A 27240-nucleotide genomic window follows, 5' to 3' on the forward strand; every position below is an offset into this window, starting at 1 on the left:
CTGCCTCGTCGGCCGTCTTGATTCCAAACCCTAGTCAACCCAATACGCTTCGACGCCATGGGCGTCTCCGATCCCGGCTTCGTCAAGTCCGTCGAGCTCCGCGTCATCCGCTGCACTCTATACCGGGAACTCCCTTTCTTCCCTCCTGCTTCCCCGACTCCTCCTTCATCCTCCCTTTCCTCACGTCAATCATTCCGCCCCCTCGTCGAGGCCGTCGTCGACTCTATTGAGAGGGGGCGCTACATGGATGCACTCTCCTCCGACGCCTCCCGCCTTGTCTTCGGCTTCTCAGAGTCATGGGAGTTTCAAGATTCCGCCGCCTGCGCCGCCCGGTTCTACGAAGAGGTCGAGCTGAGCGTGGAGGCCTTCCTGCGGGACGTTGGCTCGGCGGCCTGGCTCCAAGTTCTTGATGCAGATTCTGACCCGGATGTGGATGTGGAGGGCAGGTGCGCCTTGCTGATGTGCCTCGGCGTCGCGGCGCTTCTTGCCTTCACGCAGCAGAACGTGACTGGGTGATCTCCCTTCGCTTTTTTAATCCCAAGTTTTATGCATTCAAGAAGCTGAAACCAAGTCCTAAGACTTATCCGTGGCTTCGTAAATTTTGTAGGCCTATTGGGAATTTCTCTCCTTTCCCTCTGGCATTTCCACTTCTGAAGGAGGGGATTAGTGATTGCGGAGGTGAGTGGGACGTGTGGGCACGTAATCAAGTGGCTTCAGTTGGATCAGATGTGCATGGGAAATTTGCGCTCTTGCAGGTATCAACTTTGTGTTTTCTCAATGTACTGACGAAGTATAGCCTTCTCCCCAGCAGAGTCTCTCCTCTTTTGTCCTCATTTCATTTAACGAATCTCCATCAGAGGGTCTCTGTTTTCTCAAACTATTGGCTATGATGATTCTATAATATGAATACAACCTACTGATTCTTATGTGATATGATGGATTCAGATCACCAGATGCTAAAATTGTCATAAATTTTTAGGAGAGGTTCTAAACACTTTAACAGATTAACAAATTTGTATATATGAGATTTATCTGTAATTTGTAGATGTTAAATCAATTGCCCACAACAAAGTAAGGATGCTTTTTTTGTATTATTGTCTTCCTTGCATGTCTTCATTATGTTTTGATGGTAAAAATTATCTCTACTGCAAAATTGTGAGACCTGGATGGGTCATTCACCTAATAAAGTCTTGGATCGCCGGTTGGACCAGTGGGTCAACTGGTTGTGAAATGCCTCTTTGTTATCAAATGAATTCATAAAATTTGATGATCAAAAGATAAACGTCCAAATTTCAGTGAGTTGGATGGCAGGAAAATAGGTCAACAGGTGACAAGAGAAGGATAAGAAAAATAACAACCGTGAAAGAGAATTACTACAAAAAGGAAGGGACAAAAAGAAAAGGAAAGAGGCAAATGAAGGATGAAAGTGATTGAATAAGAGAGGGAGACAACAAAAGAGAGAGAAAGGACATTAGTGAAAGAATATAGAGAGGCTAGGGGAGGCTGATAAGAGGGGCTTTTTAGAGAGTCTTCAAAGTGCATACTGAAGCATCTGATATTTTCCTTTTCAAGAAAGACTACAATATTCTCAAAATTTAAATAAAAATTAACTATATTCAAGGGTATTTGGGTCAATATAGAAAAATAATTCAATTAATGAACCGGACTGGCCAAGGATTAGGTTCCCAATTTCTTCGGTTGGACTGCCAGTTTGTTATGGGTTTAATAACTACGCTGTGATGTATTATGAACTATGCTGGTAGATCATGATTTAATACACATTTTTATATACTTCTTGTTGGCGTCATGAATGTGTGCAGCTCTAGGTTGCAGTGGTCAAGAGTAAAAAGTTCTGAATCTTGATTTAAACATGCAATAATCATGTGAGAGTTGCAGTCTTGAGCTTGGCCTATTTAATCTGTGTGCACCTGCACAACCATTATCACTTGTATACTAGACATGCAGTTTCTGTTTATTCAATTATGACACTGTTATTTTATGATTTGACCCTCTATATTATTGATTCTGACACCATGAATGCCACCGGCCAATTAATCTCATGATGTATCGGTTCCATTGTGAACAAGCAAAATATGGCAAGGCTAATATGACAAATCAATCATGGTATGTTTTGTTCAACACAATTGTTGATTTGGTTATGTCTGGTCACATATCCGAGATCGAACTATTTAAATTGATTTATCAGGTCAATTATGCCTAGTTGTTTATGATCTGATATGACCATATTGAAACTTGCCTTCTTGTCTGAAGTTCATGCCCCACTTCTTGGTTGCTTTTTTATGGTTTCTTTTCTCTTGTTTCTAATGCTAGAATCTGGACATCTTTATTTGCTAGTTACTCAATATTTTTAGGTGATGCAAGCAAACAAATCATTTGCTAGATGCTTGTAACTTCCATTTAGAATTCTTTTATATTCAGAACTTGGTTGTGCTTGTTAGATTCAATTTTTTGTCAAAACCTTGCGAGCTTGGCCTTTCAATCTTGACCTGTCAGCTTGATGCATTTTATTATTGTTTTTTAAGCCAAAAACGATAGATCACTGTCGACTGACAGTGATATGTGCTTCCAGGGGCAAACATTTCTTTTAGATCTCAAAATCATATTCAGTGCTGTTGAGGGCGAATGCTTAGAACCAACTGCTGTCTGCAGCTGATAGTTTATCCTACATGGGAACCTAGACTAAGGTTGGCCTAAAATATGAGATCAGAGCCATGGTATGTACTTTTGAGCAATGCTGGCTTTTGGAAAGGCATAGCTTGTGCTTCTATCAACCTGAAATTAGTTGATCTTGTTGGGCCTTTCTTTAGATCAAGAAAAAGTTATATGACAGAAATATGAAATTTCTTCTGATGAAAATATACATTCTTTGTGTATATTTTTAGGTGATAATTGGAACTCAAGCGTCTTCCTTAGTGATTCTCTTTGTGTGTCTTTTTGCTTTAAGTATGATAATGCTTCTAAGCATTTTGTTAATGTACAAACTGCAAAGTGTGTCTTTGCATTTGATAAAATTTTTGTGTTCTAGCTTTGGTACAAATTCTAATGTTATTTTCATTGTTGTTGGATGCGATATAGTCTGTTGTAGCATGTTCAGATTTATTCGTACTATATAAAGCTTGTAACGAGCTTTTGTTGAACCTACTTAATAATGAAACATACTTTTTGTTTCAGTACATTGTATACTCAAAGATTTTGTTGAGCAAGATAAAGGAGTTGGTCCTTGAGGTGGAAACATCTTATATAAATGGTTGCAGAAGTCTATATTGGTGGTTATGTAGGCTTTTCTGTCTCCAACAAAGGATTACAGAGGAGCTGTCATCTTCTCTATATGATCTACTGCAGTTATTCAAGACTAACACTTTACATCAGTTTGGAGATTTTGAACATGTTTCTGGTTACTGGGGTACTATGTTAAATGAAGGGGAAGCTTTAGCAATTGTGTCATTGGCTCATTTAGAGGCAGGAATCATTGAACATAAATATGGCCAAATTGATTCCTTCAGGTAAGTACCTGGATGCTATTGGATGTATGTGGTACTTCTTTTAGATATATACACAAGCATCTTGTTGACCATCATACACTGCATGACCCTTGCACACTGGATGTACCATGATATGCCACATATTTTGCTGCTTTATCAATGATTTAAGGATAAATTGTTTTGACTTGCTTTGATTCAGGCATATGAGCAATTGCATCTTACATTGTGCAGTATTATATTTGAGAATGGGTGTACAGACTTTTGTTGCATATTTCCTTAAGTTCCATTTTCTTTGAAATTACTTCTTTTTCAAGTGTGTTTCAGTTGTCAGAAAATCCTAGATACTGAGGTACTTATTGGTTTTTGCTATCTTGACCAGAAATATTTAGTGTTTCGGTGAAGGTTTTTAATCTTGGATACTGTACCCATATCAGTCTTAGCCTGGACTGGTATAGGCCGGAATCATACTGGCATATTGTGTGTCGGTGTATGCCGGTACATACCAATATTTGAAAAATCCTGAAAAAAGGAAAAAATAATGGAAAAAGTTACTGTATCAGATGGTACAAGCCTTGTATCTAGTGGTACAAGTCTTATACTTGGTGTACTGCCCCGTTCACCCTGGTCCACTTGTCCGTAGCCTGTGGACTGGTAGATACCACCCATCATCAGATGAATTGTGTTTAGGGTTGAAATGCCCCTTGAACGAACCTGGAGCTAGCTGGTTCTCCCTAAAATGTGTTGAGGCGCAACAAGTTGCTTGGCTATTAATTGCAATATTACAAATCGCAATCAAACTCATACATATTGACCTACATTTATTTATTTAATCCAGGACCTATATTGAGACCATGTAATTCGGTGCTAGTTAGTACTTATAGTTTCTTAATTTTTACTGATATCTTGTGGTAGAGGTAGGTATACAACCTGTCCACTTGTTTCGTACTGATCTAAAAAGGTGTCAAAACCAGTATTGTACCAGGATTTAAACCTTGAGTGAAATTTTTTTGGTTCATGCATTATTTTGCTGCATTAGATCACTTTTAAAGATTATGGTAGCAGCACTAATGTACACATTATGTGTGTACATTGCCTCAATAAGTACCTGCAGTGGGAAAGGAAATTTCATATAAATAATCACAGAGAAATTTATGCCAAACTAGAAAGTTGGTGTATTACCATTAAACATGGAAAATTTAAATCTCAAAATTTTCAGGCAATTTGCATGTTAGTTATTTTTTATCATGCAATTTGAAGTGCACAGTGTTTAACGTGAGTTCTCGGAGGAGGTTCCAATTACAAATGTGACTCTAGAGCATTGTTGCCAAAGACTTTCTCAGTCGTTATCTTCTTCATATTGCACTTTCTTTAATGGTATTGCACAATGATTGAAATATCGTATCGTCCCAGAGTTTCGACGTTCGCTCAGTACGGTACGATACTGTATATCGAGCGGTATACCGTTCGATATATATATATATATATATATATATATGACGTCGTCGAAGCAACGTTGACTCTCTCTTCTCCCAGGCGATGTTGCCTCGTTTATATATATATAAAAATTAATATATATATATATATATATATATATATATATATATATATATATATATATATATATATTATAAAAGGCGACGTCGCATCGCCTCGGCGATGTTGCCTTTTCCTTCTCCCAGGCGGGGCGATGTCGTCGAGGTGACGCGACGTCGCCTCACTTATATATATATATATTTATATTTATATATATAATATTTTTATAAAAGGCGACGTCGCGTTGCCTTTTCCTTCTCCCATGCGGGGCGACATCGTCGAGGCGACGTGAAGTCGTCTCGTTTATATATATATATATATATATATATATATATATTCTTATAAAAGGCGCCGTTGCGTTGCCTCGACGACGTGACGTCGCCTTTTATAAAAATATTTATATATATTAATATATATATATTCCGTTTCGTCCGGTAACGAGCAGTCCGTGTACCGGTCAGCTGACGGACCAGTATGTACCGCCTGTATCGGGCGGTATTATTCGAAATTGCATACCTTGGTATTGCATCTAGTAATCATTTTTGAATTCCAATTTGGCTAACGCTATTTCATGATGCTGTATAACCCCTTCATGGGACAAAGTATCGAGGTTGAGCATTAAATGTAATAAAGAGTTATTGGAACCATCACTGCTGGTTTAGCTCATCAAGTTGGTTTGACTATGGAACACCACTTTGAAAAAGTTTATTGTAAGATGCTGGAAGTTGTATGCGAGGGTGAGCCTTGGCACCACAATAAAGTTTCTTCGTTGCGTTCTAGGTAATGATCTTGCAGGTATAAGTTTGTGTACATCAAGCATTCGTAAACCCTGTTTTGGTGAAATCCTCATGTATTAGGCCACTCCTTTTTTTTTGGCAATCTGGCTGGTCATCAATCTGTCACGAATAGGAAGTTGTCAGGCTTGAGGAGCATTGAGGCCTCTTGGAGCTTGCTTGACCCTTAATGTATATTTTAACGAAGGCACATTTATTGAGAGCTGGCAATGTATATTTTAATGAAGGCATATTTATTGAGAGTCTTTACGAACAAAACCTTTCAAATAAAGTGAAAAAAATTTAGTCGTTGGAGAGTGGTCTAGGACCAAAGGATCAAAGATGACCAACATTTCATGAAGAAAAAAAAAAAGCTCAAGAGCGGTCATTGTTTTTGTCATCATATTTGCATTTCATTTTTGTTCCTCCATATTCCTCATATTTACTCTTCTTAATTAATTTTAATTTTGCCCCATGGCTAAATGGAACTCCGATGAGTCATTATCATCTGTCACCATCTAACTTCAGCATATTGTACTAATGCTAAACTTTCCAGCACCACTAGCATTAATAATACTCCTTTGAGCTATATTTATAGAGACAAGTCATCCATAGTGCAGTTGGAGTAAGAAAAAAGGAAGAAAAATATGAAAGGTATAAAGAAAGAAAGAAAACAGTTCTCCACCAAGGTAGGGTGTGAAGATGATAGATAAAGAAAATATGATAACGAGATGTGTCTAGAAAGCACAGACAACAAGAAGAAGAAAGCAAAGAAGAGCCAACATGTAGTCAAAATAAGAAATAGAATAAAAAGTAGAGACATTAGAATAAACAAAAGAAAAGAAGCAAAGGAGGGGTGCAACAAAATAGAGGGGAGTATGAAAAGTAAAACTTGTTTGTCTTTTTTCTTTTTAATAATCTCTTCCCCTGAGATGCAGAGTGAAATTCATGTAGCAGGTCTCTTGTTCAATTATACACCCTGTTTCTGGCAAATGATTACAGAAGTTACCTTAACAAGAAATGAACAGTGCTCAAGCCCTATGAAGTGCTCATTAAAGATGAGGCATAAAGATTGTGTTTGGATTGTGCCTCAGGGTTCATATAGCTCTTATCTTCTCTAGTACTTGTTTTCAAGATTATAAATATTGGTCCAATACCAGTTGCCATAGCCTGTCAGATCAATACAGTACCAAGATACCGAGCAGTGTACCAACTTATACCCCCTTGATAACACTAATTAAATAGTAATATAGACTGACCAGTATTCCAAGCTGTATCAAGGTGCATGGTTCACTATGGGTCATGGCTGAATCAGTAAATACTGGTTGGTACATATCTCTCCAACTGGTATCTTAAGCCATGTTTGGTTTCATATACAACTAAGTGAACATGTGATAGACTGGTATCTTGTGGTAATATTTGTGAAATTCATTAATCAAAGAAACCCTTAGCTTGCTTAATTTTCATCTTTTACCTAGAATTCAGGATTCTGTGACCTGCTTAAAACTAATTCTGCAACATGCTTGGTTCTTAATTTGCAATCACATTTCTTGTATTGCAATTTTCTTGTAATTTATACAATTAATTTTTCAGGTCACATCTGGAATGTGCTGAAAAATCATGTGGACTGCACCTTATTGTTACTGGTGCTCTTGGATTCCGGACAATACACCAGGTTCTTTTTTGCTGAATGATTTGTGGGAGCTAACCTTGTAGTGTATCAACCTCTTTTGAAGAAACTTTGTTTTATATGATTTAGGTAGAAGCAAAGCCTCAGTTGATACTTGCTGCAAACAATCATGAACAAAGCCATGTGCATCTCTCTCAAGTCCAGAGTGATAGTACTGTTTCTGAAAGTAAGGATGCAGTTGATCATAAACTTGATGATTGTTCTGATGTACTAATGACACCAAAATTAGTAAAAAATGGCAAGAATGATGATCTTAATGTGGATCTTACTCACATCAACAAGGATATTCATTTGACATTCATCCAGCAAGCTGTTATACTTGCACAATGCTTACATCTCCAGAGGAGAAGTCGTGATGATGAATTGTCTGGTAAGTTTTGCTTCATATGATGATGGCATTTGCATGAACTCTCTTGATATTTTTCTTATAGTTCTCTTTTTTTTCACAATTATGTGGAACACTAAATTAGTGTCCTTTTTCATTGTATGTTTTATGTGCTTATAAATATTAATTACTGTATTGATATAATTATGTTTAGATGCCTAGTTATCATGTTACCACTATGAATAGTGGAACCTATAGTTAATATCTCCAAGACTTTCTTCTTTTCCTAATAAGTTTTTAAAGCAATTCAAAACTCCGAGCAACATGTTGGTGAAAATGCATATTGTATTTGCAAGTGTTGTGTCCTCTCCTTGTCACATCCTGGATTTTTTTTTTTTTTTTCATATATTTTCACACAGGCCAAATAAATAAACATCACTTTATTCATCATCTATAACCATTTATTACAATTCATTTATTCATCAAATTACAAATAGAAAAGTAAACATAGTGATGTTAACTTCAAGAGTCATCCAAGTGGCTCTACCTAGCGGTAGAGGAAGGTCCGCTCTCCACTGGAATCCGATTTAGTACTAGAGGGAGGCTGCTCTGAAAATCAAAAACAAAGAAAATTCAGCAACGCTGAGTAGGAACCCCAAAAGTCAAATCAAGATGAATACATGATCAAAATTCAATCATTCGTCCCATTGGCGTATATCAAGTACCCGAAGGAGCACTCCCCCAACAGCGGATGGAGAGGCTTTATCCTATGGGATGAGTTTGTGTTCTCCCAACAGCGGATGGAGGCAAACTCATATCACACTCCCAATAGCGGATGGAGTGGTGTCCCACACCCGCCAAAGTGGGGACACGTTCCTCCCAACAGCGGATGGAGGAACCGTCCAGCCGCCACGTCTGACGGCCCGCTAATCCCCGAAGGGAATCGCCCTACCTGCTCTCGGCAGGAATATAATCTCACACTGGTCATATCCATTTCGGGATGAAATAACATATTTAAAACATCTCTTTCAAAAATCATCAATATCAAATAATATAAATTAACCCTCAATTGACTTGAACTCTAGTTTAATCGATTCAATTGAACTCGATTTACTAGAGCCTAACTGAACTGATCTCTAATCCTTATTTAACTGGTCTGGAACCACCCTAGACTAGTATAATTTAGACTAGATTAAGTTCAATTTAGGTTAAACTAACTTGAATAAGTCAATCAATTCGGAATCACCCTGAATTGATCTAGACTAATCAAGTCTAGTTTAATTCAATCAATATTTGGGCTCAAGTTCAACAATAATATTGGCTAGATTGAGCCAGTCCATCTACTGGTCATGTGCATTATACATGATTGAGCATGCATTACATAAAACTGGCCCAGCCCTGGCCCATGGACTAGTCATAGCATATACCCATTAACAACATAAATGAAAACATAATAATGCATTAAAAGATAGATGAGGAGAAAAGCTTTAATACAAAGAAATAACATTCTCAATTTGACTAGAAATCATAAGACATTAAAAGAGGGACTAGGAGATAAGTTTTAACACAAGGAAATAGTTTTCTAAATTCAAATAAAAATCATGTTTTCAACACATAAAATTTCAACATATTCTAGTCATATTTTAAATCATTCAGAATAATATATTTTAAATTTCAGATCAAAGAATATCAAAAAGGGATTTTAGATAACATATTCTAGTCTAACAAGATTTTAATCCAGATAAGATTAAAGATAAACTGTAATACAGAAAATATATCATATAAAACATATACATTTTTAACATATTTAATTCTACAATAAAAACCTTAATCATGGGTCAAAGAATATTATGAAAACTTTAACTGATTATTTTAATATAAAAAATTTGACATTTAAAGAATTGATACATATTTTTCAAACTATAAAACTTTCAACATTTAAAGAATCAAAATAAAAGCTAAAACTTTTAAGAAAGGTAGGGAAACCTACCTCTTGTCAACAGGGTGTAACTCCTCGTTCTCTTGTCAACAGGGTGTAACTCCTCGTTCCTCCCGCTGCCAGGCTCGACTAGGTGAGGAACGAAGGAGAGAGATCCCTCCCCTTTAAATAGGAGGAGGTGAGCCTCTATTAAGGGAAATAAATTTTAATTTTCGTATTTATTTAATATAAATTATTTTCATTTAATATACTACCAAATATGATATCATCATATTTGGAATACTTACTAGTTATTTCCTTAATTCATATCAACAAACAAGGAAGTAGATTAGGATTTCCCAAGGAAGTAGATTAGGATTTCCTTAAATTATAATAACAAGTAAGGAAAGAAAATCAATTCTTAACTTAAATATTTGATGTGATTACACTCCTTGTCCTTCTCCATTCTGTCTTCCTACCAAATTTTGTTAGTTGTTTTTGGATCTGCATCATTGAAAGCATTAACGAGGGTGAGAATCGCCATAGTTGTTCAAATGAATTTAATTAAGGCGACTAACTTTAAATGGCTAAGGACTTGTTGGTTGTTTTTCATTTTATTTTACATCTGTTTTTTTGGGATTGATTATGACATTTAGGCTATGGGCTATAAGATGGTGACAATTTTCTAAGCTATAGATTGGACAACCATATTAGTAGTGCTGCTCTGTGCTGCATGGGACAATTGATCAATGACTGAGGTGCAGTGCTTGCATCTGAGGCATTTAACTTATTCAGTGCCAATTAATTCAAACATTAAGCTATTCTGACTCTTATTTATATATACAGTTGTTATTTTTCTCTATCTCTGTGTTTTTGTATTTAAGTACATGTGCTAAGTTACATCCCACTTACCTTTTTTGACCATGGCTGGTGCTCTAGTGGATTGCGGTTTGTAGTCACCGGTTGTTTACCTGTAGTAGCAGATGCAACACTAATATAGATAATTATGGTAGTGCTACTGCCCATGCAGTCTGACATTTCTCAACATCCTTATGAAAGTTTACTCTTTATTTTGTTTCATTATTATTGTAAAACTATCATATAATAGATGGTTTGATGCTGTTTTTTTTCGTTCTTTATCTTGCCAAGATTTTTTACTTCTAGTTACATGACGTTGTTTCCTTCTGGTCATACTCTGTAGGGTGGGAAATGGCCCCATACATTGAGGCTATTCATTCTCAACATCAAACTTGCTACACTGTGAGTATTACAATTTTTTTATATCCTCTAGATTTTACTTATACTGATTATTATCTGAATTAATATATATTTTTCTATCTCCATTATCCTTGGTTCTTCCATGTTTTCTTGGCAGGCTTCATGAAAAGAAACATGATTCTATAACATTTTTATAACTTAATGCACCTGACTTGACATGTTCCCTTTTAGTTGGTATAAACTGAGTCAAGTAACTTTGACAAGATATGGACCCTTACTGGCCTATTAGACCAGTAAGCATTGAAAAGAGACCTATATCATTGGACATGTGAGTTGCAACATATGGATTGCTGTTATTTAAATACCATGAGTTCTATAAATAAGTTGCCAGCTCTACTTCCAATGCATCATTTGATGAATTTGGTGCTACAGTATGATCAGCATTGTTTTGAGCAATACCTACTTGATGCTCTGGGAATTTGCTGTTTATTTTATTAAATCCCACTGTTCAGTGTTTATGTATGCATTTGTTGAGTGTTCATTTCTGTTGTATTATTCTCAATAACTTCTCACGAGTTGTTCTGTTCAGTTGTGTGGATATATCTGTTGTGTGTTTTGAGACTATATAGTGCGGCAGCTGTCTGTATTAGAGACTCGGCTAATAACCTTCTATGTGGTTGCTTCAAATGTCACTCAAATTATATCATCAAAGATGTGGGTGAAGTAGTTTCAGTTTCATGTATTGCTATCTCCTGCACTATGCAAATACCATTATCATTGAGGATAGGGCAATAGGTCGCCTGTTTGAGCTAGGTTGCCCTGATGCAGCATATTTATTGTTGGTGCAAAAGTCGAGTTGGTTTGTGCGTATGGTTATGATTTTGTGATATGTATGTTCAAAGAAAATGGATATGGAAGGGATGGAATGTCACTTCCCATCCTATCCTCAGATATTTGATATTAATCTATCATGTGGCTGGTACAATAAATAGGACTTGCTTAGAAAAAATTGTTTTTCAATCATAAATTTTTATTTTTTTCATTATAATCCTTCAGATAATTATTGTTGCCGATGTATTATAACATTGAAGCCATAGTAATTGAACATATTAGCATAAAAGAAACAATGAAGTTCTGTTGAACTCTTCTTTAGAGAAGACATTACAACTTGCTATTTTAATTGGAAATTGCCATCATCTAATGAAAATATCTTTCTAGATTAGTAACTTCTGTGACATTCTGCGAATCCGATGGGAGTCTAAACGAAGTCGAACAAAGCAGCGGGCTTTGCTTATGATGGATAAGTTGGTAAGACAACTTTATCTTTTTAGGGCTTATGCCATTTTTCGGACACAGTGCACATGTTTTCCTTAGATGTTGACATGAGTTTATCTCTTGGAAATATGCTAGGGTATGTTTGTTTATGAGGAAGCCTGCATTCTTGCAGATTTATTTTATGGTCTTTTGCTTAAAGCTTTGCTATCTTTATGTTCTCCAGACATATGACATGTGCAAATAATTCATTGCAATATTTCTCATCCTTTTAAAATTCTGCTGGTGAGCATTTCTTAATAATTTTCTCTATGGACTACCATCTTTGTTGTGCTTCTTGCCTCCTGATCTTTGTTCATGTGCTATGCATTTGAAGTTTCTCAAGTATGTTAAGCATCATTGTGCTATGATTCAGCTCGGAGTTCAAGCAATGAAGATTAAGGATTAGATCATTTAAAAGAAACCATTTTGTTTTGCTATAATCATGATTCATTACTAGGTTCATTATATTCTAGATTTAATGTTGTAGTTGAATTTTTTGTTTGTGACACATTAAAACTTGTGCAAGGGTAAGTTGGCACTTTTCATCTGCTTGATTTTATTTGCTAATGTTGTTTTGTAGCTTATACCTCCTTGCATACCAAGAGTTAGGTCACCATTACTGTCACAAAGAATTGACACTAGATTTTCACCTCATATGGTTTCTTGTTTAATTCTTTCGAAGTAATTTCATCCTTTCTTTGTTTGAACAGTGATTTCAATAGGCGCTCGGGCGAGGCGAGGCGAGGCCCGAGCGCCTTGCTTCATTTCTAGGCGGCGCGCTTCAAAGAGGCGTTGCCTGGGCGCTCGCCCGAGCCCAGGCGCCGGGCGCTTCGGGCGAGCGCCTGGGTTAAACCAGGCGATCGAACCAGCGTTTTAGGTCTGGTTCGGTCTCCGGTGCTTTAGTTGGTTCAATCGAACCAACTAAAGCACAAATATCAGTGTGACTTCCCCAACCCTAGCCCTGCTTGCCATTCATGCTACTGCCGTCGCTGCTTGCTGTCGCTGCTGCTGTCACCACTCGCCGCCCTCGCTACCGCTATCGCTGTCGCTCCCACTGTTGCCGCTCCCGCTGTCGCTGCTCGCTGCTACCGTTGCCACTGTCTCCGCTCGCCGCTCTCGCTCCCGCTACTGCTGTCGCTGCTCGCTGCTACTGTTGCCACTATCTCCGCTCGTTGCTTCCGCTCCCGTTCTTGTTGCTCGCTGCTACCGGTGCCACTGTCGCCGCTTGCCGCTCTCGCTGTCGCTACTCACTACTGCCGCTGCCACTGTTGTCGCTCACAGCTGCCGCTCCCGCTCTTCTCAGTCAACACCCTCGGTCTTCCGACTCTTCCCTTACACTATTCTCGTCTTTCGATAGTATACTGTTAACAATATTACTATATACCGTTAATTGTATACTAGTTATAGTATTTGTATTTATTAGATTAATTTAATAGCATATTTTTATTTTAAAATTTAAATAATTATATTTATTAATTATATTATATATTTTTATATTTTAGTGCCTCACTTCGCTCGGGCGAGCGCCTAGTGCCTCGGGCGTTTTTGGATCTTGGCGCCTTTTGGCGTCTAGCGCTTTTTAAATCACTGTGTTCGAGATTCTCCTTTCATATTCTACTCTATCCCAAAGAGTAACTACGATCGATTTAGTTATGCTTTCATGCTGCAATTGAATACTTTTCATTTATAATCAAAGATGAAAATTATTCTTTTTACCAATCAATATGTGGACTAGAACAAGAGAGCTTTCTGATCAATCCCCTTGCCCTTTGGTGTTTTTTTTGGATAATGAGAAAGATTCTTTTCAAGCTTGAATTTGTTCATTTGGAATCTGGGCTAATTGAAGCAACAGGCACAATCACCTGACTGTCATTGTACTATTGTTCTTTTTTGAATTGTCAGTATAATCTAATAGTATGACCAGATCCTAATACTCTAGTACTCTCTTCTGCTTTTATATTATGATTCCATATAAATTTTGATTTGATGGTTCACGAATGAACCATCTGATACTATTTTATATAATGGAAGGATATCTTTCAGTCCTTCCGTATGTCAGCGCACTTCAGCTGTATTTCGTGCTGCTGCAGATTCCTTCTAAATACTTACAGCCATCATCCTTTTGTCCTATCTAATAAGTCCTTGATCGGCCCATAACAAATCAGCTTATAGTATAACCATTAACTTTAGCCAGAGTTAGCAAGACTGAGACCTTGGTCTGAATTTCAGACATAAATGACTTATCTGAAGTTGAACGTGAAATTTCCCTCGGATGATTGGAAGCTGACCCAGTTTGATCCAGTCATGGGTCCTCTGGTACTAGATCATCTAATGTGATGTATGCCACCCACCACTTTGTATATTGATTGAAACATTCTTCAAATGGAAAGGATCCATATAGAAAGGTTGAAGGAGGAGGTCAAAAGGAGAGGATCTTCTTTTAGCTCTTTTTCATTTTAAAACATATTCATTCGATTGTTTAATCTCCTAGACGCTCTTAACAACAATGAATTCGTAAATAAGAAGCATAAAAAATTAATTTATAAGAGAATTAGTAGAAATTAGAAATCTAAAAGTCATACCTATGCCATTATTTTGGGCTTTTGGGCCTAAGATTATAAATGGTGGTTCATGGCTGATCTACTGTATGCACATCAAACCAACAGAAGCTAACACATTTCACCAATTGTAGGGTAATAAAGGATGAAGCAAGTGAAACAAGTTCGTCAATTGTCAAAATAGAAAGAATTAATTGCACGAGTGTATGTAGCATATATTCTGAAACTGTCATTGCATCCTAGATAGCATCTGAAACTTCTGTCAACAATTACCATTCTTATTCACGCTGACGTTTCCTGCTCTCCTGTCTTGCTGGATTACTAGGTTCAAGTTATTTTTGATGCTTCTCCTGTGACTGCCCAAAGGATTCAGCTATGTTATGGGCTTTATATCCCAACTGTTTCAGCACTGAGGAAGTATGTCTTATTGGTCGTCTTGCAATATTTTATATCTCTCTTTGTTGAAACTATCTTCAGTTATCAGAACTTTCTTGTTTCTATTCTGTTAAAAATATGGACTATCTAATGACTAATTTGTTCTATGTCAATTTTGCACTTCCAGAGAATATGGTGAGCTGTTGGTGAGTTGTGGTTTAGTTGGAGAGGCACTAAAAATATTTGAGGATCTTGAATTATGGGATAATCTAATTTACTGCTATCAGTATGTAATTGTTTTCATTTATATTGTCATTTTTTTTGCATTTGTATATGTCATAGGTCTAATCAAGTTGTAAATATACTCACTCATTTTGACAGATTACTAGGGAAAAAAGCAGCAGCCGTTGATCTTATCAAGTCACGCCTACATGACATGCCTAGTGATCCAAGATTATGGTGAGTTGAAAATATGTTTTTTTGGCTGGTAACATGTTATTTGAAAGAGTGAAAGATTGTGTATTTGTTGATTGAATATAATTTGAGTATTCCCCTCTCACTACAGTAGAGGTGTATATGCTCTTTGGTAATTAGCTTATAAAAAACGTCTTGTTACAGAGTTAAGGAACTTATTATATTAAGAATTGTTCTTATTGGTCTTCATAAAGAAGAATTTGCTCTTGATAGCATCTTCAATTAATGGCCAAATAATTGAATAATTCTTACAAAATCAGGAGGATTTTGATTAGGGATTTTCCCAACCATAAAACTGATAAGACCCTAGGGTTTTATCATAGAAGAAAGGGGAGAAAAGGGGATGATCACTTCGAGGGGATCGACCTCCTTGATCATTTCGAGGGGATCGGCCTCCTAGGGTTTGTTAGAAGACTGAAATAATATTTTATTAATTGCCGAAAAGAAACATATACATCCCTATTTATAGAGTTCCATCCAAAGTTCATCAGGACTTGGATTCTTAATAAATAAATAAATATCAAATAAACCCCTATCTGATGAACTAGACCAACTCAATAAAACATTATCCAAAGCTTAGAAAATAAAAGGATCCTAACAATTCCTCCCTCTTCAAATTAGCCTTGTCCTCAAGGCTGAGTAGTATCAAACTCGAGGAGTTTCGCTTTCAGCACTTTAGTCACAGGGTATCTGTGGCGCATCACAACTCGTTGATCAAGTAAGTATGGTCTCCACTTGTTGATAGTTTAAGCAATAGGTCGGCCTTTCGGTGTAGTAGTCGTTGCAGTCTTTCGAAGAACCTTCTCCATCTGATAGCTAGTGGCCGTTGTGACCTTACTTCCACGTCTTCCCTTTAGGATCACCTGCTTTCCATTAATAAGAAACTTAATGATTAGTTTAGAAAAAATTCAAGAAACATCACCCATGGTTGATAATCATTCAATTCCAAGCACCACTTTGAAGTCTTTTAAGGGTAGCAAAAAGAAGTCAACAAGCTATTTCCACCTTTGATTCTTCTGGAGTTCTGTGAAAATGGAAAAAAATTTCTGCTCTAGAGATCCAACTGGTCGGATCTCCATCTTCCCATTTTGGGAATTCCACCTTTATGCGTGGGTAGCTTTTGTCCTGTTCTTGGTTCCTTTTTCCTGCCTTCAGATCGGTTTAATGTAAGACTTGAACTTTCATCTTGTTGAAACTTGCTAAAGCTCTCTAATAGACTCTTTTTAAAATCGTTAAGGGTTTCTTGCAGTCGGTTCTCAATTCTAGTTTTCAAGGCTTCTAATTAGGCTTTCACTGTGTTGTCGATAGCCATTGCGTAAGACTGCAGATCTGTAATCTCCAATTGTTGTTTCTGGTGTTGGGTCAAGGGCATCAGTACTGCACTATTCGACGCGACTACTATGAAGTTTGGCTCGGGGCAGCGTTGAGGGCGTAAGGGAACGCGAAGCTATCGAGGAAGCGGACACCGAGGGCAGCGTAAAGGCTTGCTGTGGTCTCTGCGAGGAGGAAAGGTTGCTGCCCTGTTTTTGTCGCTGCGTGGGGTGAGGCTGCGGGGGTTGGAAGGTGGCGGCGTCGGTGTGGGGAGCGGCTGAGGGCGGCTGCGCGTGTGGCTGCGGTTGTTGTGATGCAAGGGGAGCAATCGCCGAGCGGCCGGGGTTGAGGCTGTGGGGGCTGGAAGGCGACGACGTCGGCGTGGGAGTGATTGAGGGCGGTTGCGTGTGTGGTTGCGACCCAAGGGGAGCGATCACCGAGTGGTCAGGGTTGAGGTTGCGGGGGTTGGAAGGTGATTGCGTTAGCATGGGGAGCGACTGAGGGGGTTGCAGATGCCGATCGCGCGCGATCGCTGCGCACACGGTTGCTGCGTGCGTAGCGACCGCAGAACGAGGGGGGTGGTCGTTGGTCGGAAAGCAACGGTGGCGGTGGTCGCTGGCCGAGAAGCAATAGCAAAAGGGGAGGAAACAATGGTGATCGACGGCTGCGGCAGAAGATGCATAGTTGCCCTATTTCGGTCGTCGCAAGGAGGGGACGTTGCTGTCGAGGTCGGGAGGCAACAGTGGTGGTGCGGTTGGGAAGCAGCGGCGATGGTGGTCGCTGCCCGGGAAGCAGTAGCAAAAGGGGAGGAAACAACGGTGATCGATGGTTGTGGTAGAAGATGCAGAGTTGCCCTGTTTCGGTCGCCACGAGGAGGGGAGGTTGTTGCCGAGGTCAAGAGGCAGCAGTGGTGGTGCAGCTAGGAAGTAGCGACGGCGGTGGTCGTTGGCTGGGTAGCAGTAGCACAAGGGGAGGAAACAACGGTGATCGACGACTACGACAGAAGATGTAGAGTTGCCCTATTTTGGTCGTCGTAAGGAGGGGAGGTTGCTGCCGAGGTTGAGAGGCAACAGTGGTGGCGCGGCTGGGAAGCAACGTCACCGAGGACTGGGAGCAACCAAGGATCGTCGAGGCTAGGAGCGATGAGGGGGGTGGTCCGCTAGTCGGGAACAGTGGCGATTGCCCTTTCTTGCTTGAGTAGGATGGGGTGTGGCTGCGTACGCGGCTGGTGGGTGGCTGCGGCGCAACGAGGGATGTGGTCGTTGGCCTGGAAGCAGCGGCGGTGGTGGTCGCTAGTCGGGAACCAGTAGCCCTTGTGAGGAGGATGGTCGTGGTTGTCGTTTTTTTTTTTAAGATGATGATAATTGCGGCGAAGTGTTGTGATAAATTGCAACGAGAACACTGAGGATCGCTTCTTTGATACCAAATGATAAGACCCTAGGGTTTTATCATAGAAGAAGAGGGAGAAAAGAGGATGATCACTTCGAGGGGATTGACCTCCCAGGGTTTGTCAGAAGACTAGAATAATATTTCATTGATTGCCGAAAAGAAACAGATACATCTCTATTTATAGAGTTCCACGCAGAGTTCACCAGGACTTGGACTCTTAATAAATAAATAAATATCAAATAAACTCCTATCCGACTCTTACTGAACTAGACCAACTAAATAAAACATTATTCACAACTCAGAAAATAAAGGGATCCTCACACAAACATCATCTTGATCTGTTGTGAACTGTCATCATGCAGTTGACCACTGAAATAGGCTTTTGCACATGTTGGATTAGGACTGCTCATGTTTGATCCTATTCCAACCGCAGAATTGTGGTGATCTCGTATTCTTGGTGACATGTATGACATCCATGATGTATAAACCTTTGGCTGTATAAAAGGGATTCAACGAAAGTATTGCACACATAGTTATGTTTTCCTATATTTTGTTACTGTTTGAGAAGTACATGCATTAAGACAAATGTGCATAGGGATGGGTGTCATTTGCCATGCAGAATGTCAGCTTCAGGTTGCTTTGATATGTGCCATGAGCCATGCCACCCTTGCCAATGCATGTGATTGGTTTTATGTTTTGAGTGCATCATGCGGCAAACTCCAACACATGCATTGTGTAAACCATACCAGCTTGTTATGGGATGTTGTATGGTACACCTTCTGCAGGTGTATTTATATCTTAGTCATGATGCATGTGGATGCCTGTATGCCTGTGACATACATGTATAATAGTTTGTGTTTTTTAATGTACAATGGTTGCTGTGATGACAGTTTTCATTTCATCGAGTTTATTAATAGAGCTTCATCTTACTGAGCTTCTCATTCGAGCTTTATTTTATCTGGAATTGGGTTCATTTTCATTTGAAAATTGGATCATATGAACCTATTTATGATTTAAGCTTGTTATATCTGTAACTTGAAGAATCAAAGCGGTTCCTTTCATATGTTTTTCTAAAATCTAGAGAGCAAAGCACTCTTTTTTATTGGTTTTGATTCTGTTATTAAAATTTGATTGAGATCTTGATTTGTTTACTCCATCATGTTCACTTGGTCTATCATGATGTTATCTTGTTTAAAGTCATTGCCTATTCCCATTCGTATCATTGTCTTTTTTTATTATGAGGCTTATTAACCTTTCCCATCTTGTTAACTGGGAAAAAGTGCAGGGTTTCCCTTTTGGCTTAACCCTCATGGTTTGTGCATTTTTTTCCTTTTGGGATAGATGGGCATTCTCATCTTTGTAGACAATTATGCTATGCATGATCATGTCCTATTCGCATAACTTAAAAGGATGATAGGATCAGAGGTTTTGGAAATAGACTTGGTATTAAGAGGAAAATGAGGGGCAAAACAGATGAGGATACTATACAACATGTCGATTTATAGAAATTTCAATTTAAACAATGAAAATAACAAGTATTGCAAATTTAAATGTTTGCCAGTTCTGAGGGCGAGGATTGGTCTTCTATCTAGTTTAACTTGGTAGAGAAGTTGATCCAAAGTCTTCAAAAAAGCAAAGTGTCTCCAAGAATGTTAAGACTATCAAAATTTGGGTTTGGAAAGTTTGGCAATGGTAGGAAGTTGATAGGCTATATGGGAAAAGGGTGATAGAGGGATAAATTAATCTTGGTTCTCCGAATTCACATCAGGGGAAGATTGTGGTCTCATACGACTCATACAACTTGTGAAAAAAACACTTCCATTCATTCACGAATTTATCATTCTATTGAAATCCCGTTGTCTTTTTCTATAGGTCCCAAGTATAAGAAAGAAAGAAAAAACACAAAAATAAGAAAATATTGCAATTACATCAAATCAAATAATTATCTGCGTTTTCCTTTTTCAAAGAAAATAAATAATCTTCCTTTTAAATGATTTATCTACTTGATAGATTTGTATCTTTATGGAATGATGAATCTTCCTTGTAGAGTTGAAATTTTAATCAAGATTTGTGATATTCAAACAAAATTAAATTTTGATTCCTTCCTTTTCTTTGCATTTTCTTTCTTTTTCTTTTTATTAACATAGGAAATTAACTACAAATATTGGACATGTTGCCATGTGACAACTGTTTTGAAAAAGATCTTTCTAGCATACTAAATTTATTACAAAGACAAAAATAATTAGACTAAGACTAAAAACATGTTAGTCGAACAACCTGATCATCACCAATCTAAAGGAACTGAGGCTGATCCTTGCTCTAGTATAGATTGAAAAGTATCTCGATTTCCATTACTATGGATTTCTTGCTGCTTGGAATGTTGATTCATCTTGGTTTTGCATGTTAAAATCATTATGTTTACACTGTATAAAGGTGTTCACTTGGTGATGCAACAACCACTGATGCTTATTATGAGAAGGCATTGGAGGTTTCAAATAATAGATCAGCCCGAGCTAAGGTAATGACATTGTTTGCGGAATATAGCTGTGTGTTCTATTTGATTAGACCTAATATTGTAGGATTGTTGATTGTTCTCTTTGGACAGCGATCATTGGCTCGAAATGCATACAACAGGAGTGACTATGAGACGTCAAAAACTCTTTGGTAAATGGCGAGGGTTGGATGAGCTTATGATTGTGGTCTCTTTATGACCCATATTTAATCTCCATACTTGATTTTGATTTGGAATTGATTTGTACTCAATGTACTGCAGGGAATCTGCCTTGGCTCTTAATTCACTGTATCCTGATGGTTGGTTTGCGCTTGGTGCAGCTGCATTAAAGGTTTGCTTTCATAGCTAAATGTTTTATAGTAGTATCTGTCCAAATACGTTGCATGGAGACTTGGAGTTCTTCAAATTCACAATAAATGCTGGCATTTAAATTTTAAAAAGTTAAATTGTATTTAATTTAAGTTTTTAACAATCTTAGCTTGTGTTTGTGATCAAATATCCTTCTCATCCTTAAAGGAAGTTCAAGCTGTAAAGTTGATAGTTATTCATTCTCCTGAAATAAGTTAATTTGATAACACCACCTTCATTGCCAAAACCACATATTTGATGTCTATTATATGTTTGTATATGCAGGCCCGAGATACTGATAAAGCATTAGATGCATTTACACGTGCTGTGCAGATAGATCCGGATAATGGAGAGGCTTGGAATAACGTTGCTTGTTTGTACGATTTCATTGCCTTTATTGTCATCTTCATACTGTGCTTATTGATTAGTATCATTGCCTTTATTGGCATCATCATACTGTGCTTATTGATTAGTATCATTCTTTCAGCTTATTGGGAAAACTGGTTATGCTTACATTTCTCTGCTCCTCTATGTTTAACTAGTTTCAAGAAGGGTTTTGTATTAATGCTTGATTAGTTTCTTTTCTGCTGGTTTTTATCATGTATTGCTACAGCATTGTTTTTTGTTTAAGTTTGTTGTGCTGTTTCTGGCTTATATACACAATGTCTAAAGCCATGCTATCTATTTGTATCATGTTAAAAAAATATTCTTGCAAATTGCTTTCAAGCTTATTATAACTTGGTTGGTAAATACTTTTGTGTTGCCTTTGTGTCCTCAAATGAGCTTTTACACTAAATTGAACTGTTCAGGCATATGATCAAGAAGAAAAGCAAGGCTGCATTTATTGCTTTCAAAGAAGCCTTAAAATTCAGGTTATTATATTTTTTCCTCGTTCTGATTGTGAGGCCTGATAAATACAAAATTTCAACCAACTAATATAAAATATTTAACAGGAGGAACAGTTGGCAACTATGGGAGAACTTCAGCCATGTTGCTCTTGATGTAGGAAACATTCGCCAGGTGAATTGTTTATTTTTTAAATGTCATTTGTCTCTTTCATAAAATTATTCTAAATATAAGATGTAGTTTATATTGGTTATCTTCATGTAATGTCTACTTTCTTTGCTATGCTCCCATGTTCAAGAGAATAAATTGAGGGTTTACAAAATCAATATTGGGAAGCTTGGGACTTCTAAATATCTTGAAAGTATGGCTTGGCTGGTTTAACCAAGCTACATGGGCATGTTAAAGTGTTGTAAAATGCCAAGAAAGGTACTTATATGCTATAACAAAATTAAAAATATTTGTTAGCGATGGTGATTCATCCATATTACTGATAATAACATTAAGCATGTAGTATCAATCATGATAGTCAATGAAGGGAGAAGCTTTTCATATTGTATCCAGCAACACATAAGCAGCAAATGAACATAATGTACCAACTCAACAGACAAGAAGTTAATGATTGAAACTTTAGAAGTACAGCCACAGAAGTACTTTAGCTGTACAACATTCAAAAACAATAAGTTATGCAAGTTTGGAGTCTGAACCTGATAATTCTCGATGCAAAAGAAAAGTGGAAGACAAAAATGGGCTGCTTAATAGTCCCGCTATCACCAATCTTCAGAATGGTGTTATCTTCATCCAGAGTTTCTCCTTGTTGCAGTTACAATCATCACATGTCTTGATCATGTCAAGCTTGTCAAGATCAAGTTTGTCAAATAGTTGTGGTAGAGAGTGATAAATTGTCTTTGGCTAAAAGTTCTGCATGATAAAGTTAAGATGAAAGGCTTATTATATTTTTCTTATCTCTTTGTAACACTAAATCTTTAACCTCTTGAATCAAAGGTGTTCTCCAGTAATACATTTTGAAATGACACAATGTCCTGATGTGCTCTAAGCCTTGTGCAATAAATAACACCCCAAACCATTGAGCTCTTTTGTGCTAACCTAGTGTGTCAATCTTGTATAAATTTAATCAAACATGCTCTTAGCTATTATCCTATGTTAAATACTAGTTGGAAGTCAAGCACACACATATAAACATTTAATGAGGAAATTAAACTATTTATTTGGTAATGCCACTAAATTGCCTTAACCACCAAAGTTTTTGTAAAATGTGATTATGTAGAATATATTAACCTTACACTCTTTAAAAATTTGTAGTTACATAGAACATAAAAGCCTACAATCTTTGGAATGATTCTAATCTCTTACTTTATTGCAGTCACTAGAAGCCACAAAAATGGTACTAGATCTGTCGTCAAATAAGCGAGTGGATGTTGAATTGCTGGATAAGATATTGAGAAAGTTTGAAGATCATGAAAAGAACGCTAACTCTGATCTCTCTTCAAGTGATATTTTTGATGCTGAATATTCTTTAGTTGAGCCTTATGACACACAAGCCATCCCTGCAGAACCACGGGAAACTGAGCTCTTGTTGGACATGCTTGGAAATATTATGCAGCAGGTCTCCAAAATCTAGTTTGCTTGTTCCTTTGCTTTGAATTGTTCTTGTGTTTGTGCTGTTAAAAGTAGTTATACCTTTTTGGCTTTATCCTTGTCAAAAGTAATTATTTTAATGCTCTTTTACAGTTACTTGGTGACATTTTAAAGTAAGCTTCTGATTTTTTTTTTGGTTCTATTTCTTGCAGGTTATCCGTAATGGTGTCCCCGAAGATATATGGGGTTTATATGCAAGGTGGCACATAATCAAAGGCAACCTTATTATGTCTTGTGAAGCCCTTCTGAAGCAAGTTAGATCCTTCCAGGTAAACCTGTGATGGAATTATGCTTTATCTTGCAAGTTAGTGTCACTAAGAGGGTATTGGGATGAGTGTGTGGGTTATCAGAGAGGATAGAGTTATTCACAACTCATTAGGTGCTATATCTTGAGATAGAATAAGGAAAGCAATGCAAGGTCGTTTGGACATTTTCTAAGATGATATTGGGATGAGTTTGTGGGTTATCAGAGAGGATAGAGTTGGATAATTATGTTGGATATTTGATAACTTTTGCTACATTTACCTTCTGTTATTGCTTTGGCATAATAGGTATTGATATAAAGTTTGCAAACTCTGTACTCTATGAACTGTCTGCTCTCATATGCATTCTAATGATAGTGGTCAGCTTGGTTGTATCTGCATTTCTTTCTCATTTTTCATTTCCTGTATTTGATCACAGGGCTCTGAGCTTTGGCGTGATAGAAACCGATTTAAAAAATTTGTTCATGCTTCCTTGCAACTCTGCAAAGTTTATATGGATATTGCTTCCTCTACTGGAAGCTGTCGAGAACTCTTTACAGCTGAAATGCATTTGCGAAGTTCGGTTAAACAGGTAATGCACGTTAAGCTAAACATTGGAAGGAAGCCAACTTTTTGCTATTGTAAATTTTGTTTTATCTTACATGTCAAAGCTCATTATATTAATCATTAATATGATAACTTCAAAATATTTGCCATTAAGCCTCCATAATCATTTTGGATAGTCCAAGAAAACATCAACTTGGTGGGACCATTAAAAAAGATGATCCACTGCATGAAGCTCCCGTTAATATGGGTTCTGTATGCAGATAGGCTGTTTCCATGAACTGAACCAAGGTTATCTGGTTTGCAAAGGTGCAACCTTCTATGGAGCCCAGATTCATGATCTTGTTGGATGACTTGCAATCTATCCAATGTATTAGGAACTTGTGTGACATAAGCTCTTCCTTTTTTCTTTTTTTTTTCTCTTTGCCTTTTTCATGATGAGACATGTTACCACCTCCAATGGAGTTAATTATTGATTGACATGATATCCGATAGTAACTTGAGAGCTGTAATTTAATGATGTATCCTTTTTGTTGATTGCTAACTCCAAATAGTTGCTAAGTACGGCTTGGTTGTTGTATTATCTTTTTTATTGATTCTTGTCTACTATGTTGATTGAGGATATACTTTAGCAGGACTTTTTCTACAGCTGACTTAATCTGAGTTCTTATCGACCTAAAAGTCCAGAGAAAAACTTCAGCAGGATAGACAAGTTAGGCTCACTCTAGTAGGTTTTTTTTTCCCTTTTTTGAGATTAAGACCGATTTAGTTGTGGTCTAGTGAAATATGATTCAGTCTGTAACTCTCTTCCAGAATTAGACTCCTAAGATCTGTCAAATAAGTGGCCCTGTTTAATCTTGCAAAGTACTTCTGATTGGTTGTTCATTTCTTTGTTATGGGGGTGGGTTATAATCATGGAAGTCCAGTTTTCATTCCATTGTTGTGTTTGTAGAGAGAGCGTTAACAGCTGTGAGGAAGAATGTCCTGATGATTGGATCAATAATTCTTTTGATCAAAAAGTAGAATGCGTGCCAGTATTTGATCATTGAGAAGACTTGCTAGAATAGTTGATTTGTTTCTAGCTTGTATGAACAGTCAGTTACAACATTCTTGCCAGTATTTGATCATTGAGAAATTATAGGTGGTTGAGCATTTAGCATGCCATTTGCTCACTCACCCGATTCTGCTTTGTTAGAAGGGTTCTGGAATTCAGTCATAATCTCTTCTTTGTACTGAAACAGTTGGATTTTGTTCCTATTATAGAGGGTATAGCACTGACTAGGGATGTGAGTATCAAAAGTTGCTGTTCCAATCCAAAGCCCCCTGGAGAAGTTTTCTGGTCATATGATGTTTGCACCCACTAAAAATTTGGCTGGCTTCAATCCGGACTTGGTGAGGAATTACTTGAAATTTAAGCCCTTATTTTTTTGGGTACATATATAAGATTGTAGAATAAAATGTTAAGATCTAGTATATCCAATGCTGGAGGTTATTGTAGGTAAAATCTATCTTCTGGTTGCACTTGTTTTACCTAGACTTTTCTGATTAGAATCTGGATCTACTTTTATTTTTTAAAGGAAAAAACAATAATCTCTTCATGCCTCCCAATTCTGTTTTTCCAAACTTGTTTGATATGTTTAAATTTTACTTTTCTTAAGGGCATTCAATTTATAACTATGTTGTTCTTAATGAATATCATCTTATCATGTTTCATCAGACTTCATCTACTTGCATATTTTTTGAAGTAAGTGAATCCCAGTGACTTGTACTTTGCAGGCTGTGGACTTCTCAGACACTGATGAGTTTAGGGATCTTAAAACATGTCTTGATGAAGTAAAGAAGCAGATTGCTGCAACTTCTGGTGAAGGTGCCTAGCTAGATATGTCGACTTTAAATAACTTTTACATGTTTGGAGGTAATCATTTTTTGAAGCTGCAACTCCGTAATTATCCTTATATGAAGCTAGATTCTGTATCGAGAGCCATGGTTCCTTCAACATGTCAAAGATGATGCCATGTCTGCCTAAATGAGCATTTGGGCATGTAATCTGAACTTGTTGATTTTCTTAGGATTCAGTCTCCTGTGGTACCTGATGGTTCAAAGTTTTCTATGAACATGCTGAAGGACAGTCTCGGGGAGTTTGTGGTGGGTGTTTTCACGGATGCTTCAGAAGGCTTATTTTATGTAGTTGAGGGTTGTGTTGTTATGAGGGATGTGTTATCACATACATGTAAAAGTTTTGATCAAAGAATTCCATCTGGCAGTCATTTTTGGCTTGAGCATATATTCTAATGGCAGAATTCATTGGTTCGTCATTTTTGACTCGAGCATATATTCTAATGGCAGAATTCATTGGTTCGTCATTTTTGACTTGAGCATATATTCTAACAGCAGAATTCATTGGTTCTTTCATAGACCTTGTAGTCAACCTATCATCTTTTGAAGGCAGCCGAGCTTGTTTTACCGATCAGTGTGACAATCTTTGGATTAAGATATTCACTGTTACAATTTAGTGATAAAGCATATAATTTAGTGTGACAACTTTTTTGAAAGAAAAGATGGCATTATTGATTAACTGAGCACCGATGCGGTGACCATGACCAGTACTCCCATGCAGCCAAAGTTAGCTAGTTTGTCAGCTAAATGATAAGTGTTTCTCCAAATAAAATTGAATGTTATAGCAGTCCACAC

The 27240-nt window shown here is 37.4% G+C and overlaps 1 protein-coding gene across 5 annotated transcripts; it reads left to right on the plus strand.

Annotated features, from left to right (window-relative positions):
- Positions 1 to 26864, plus strand: LOC135581824 (uncharacterized). Of its 5 annotated transcripts, none has more exons than XM_065086945.1 (21): positions 1 to 512; positions 608 to 755; positions 3193 to 3524; positions 7403 to 7484; positions 7569 to 7869; positions 10944 to 11002; positions 12179 to 12268; positions 15158 to 15249; positions 15395 to 15493; positions 15589 to 15666; positions 20815 to 20899; positions 20987 to 21045; positions 21155 to 21224; positions 21527 to 21618; positions 22051 to 22113; positions 22195 to 22261; positions 23469 to 23711; positions 23896 to 24012; positions 24425 to 24577; positions 26326 to 26464; positions 26619 to 26864. In XM_065086945.1, exons 1-20 carry the CDS (start codon positions 58 to 60, stop codon positions 26422 to 26424), a joined length of 2784 nt encoding a protein of 927 aa, XP_064943017.1. In that variant the 5' UTR covers positions 1 to 57; the 3' UTR covers positions 26425 to 26464; positions 26619 to 26864. The 5 variants fall into 5 exon arrangements, with proteins under 5 accessions (XP_064943017.1, XP_064943026.1, XP_064943013.1 ...); XM_065086954.1 differs by having other exon boundaries at positions 26626 to 26864; XM_065086941.1 differs by having other exon boundaries at positions 26326 to 26864.
- Positions 26865 to 27240: the final 376 nt, after the last annotated feature.

This window comes from Musa acuminata, chromosome BXJ1-2 (assembly GCF_036884655.1).
Source record: "Musa acuminata AAA Group cultivar baxijiao chromosome BXJ1-2, Cavendish_Baxijiao_AAA, whole genome shotgun sequence".
Taxonomy (NCBI): Eukaryota; Viridiplantae; Streptophyta; class Magnoliopsida; order Zingiberales; family Musaceae; genus Musa; species Musa acuminata.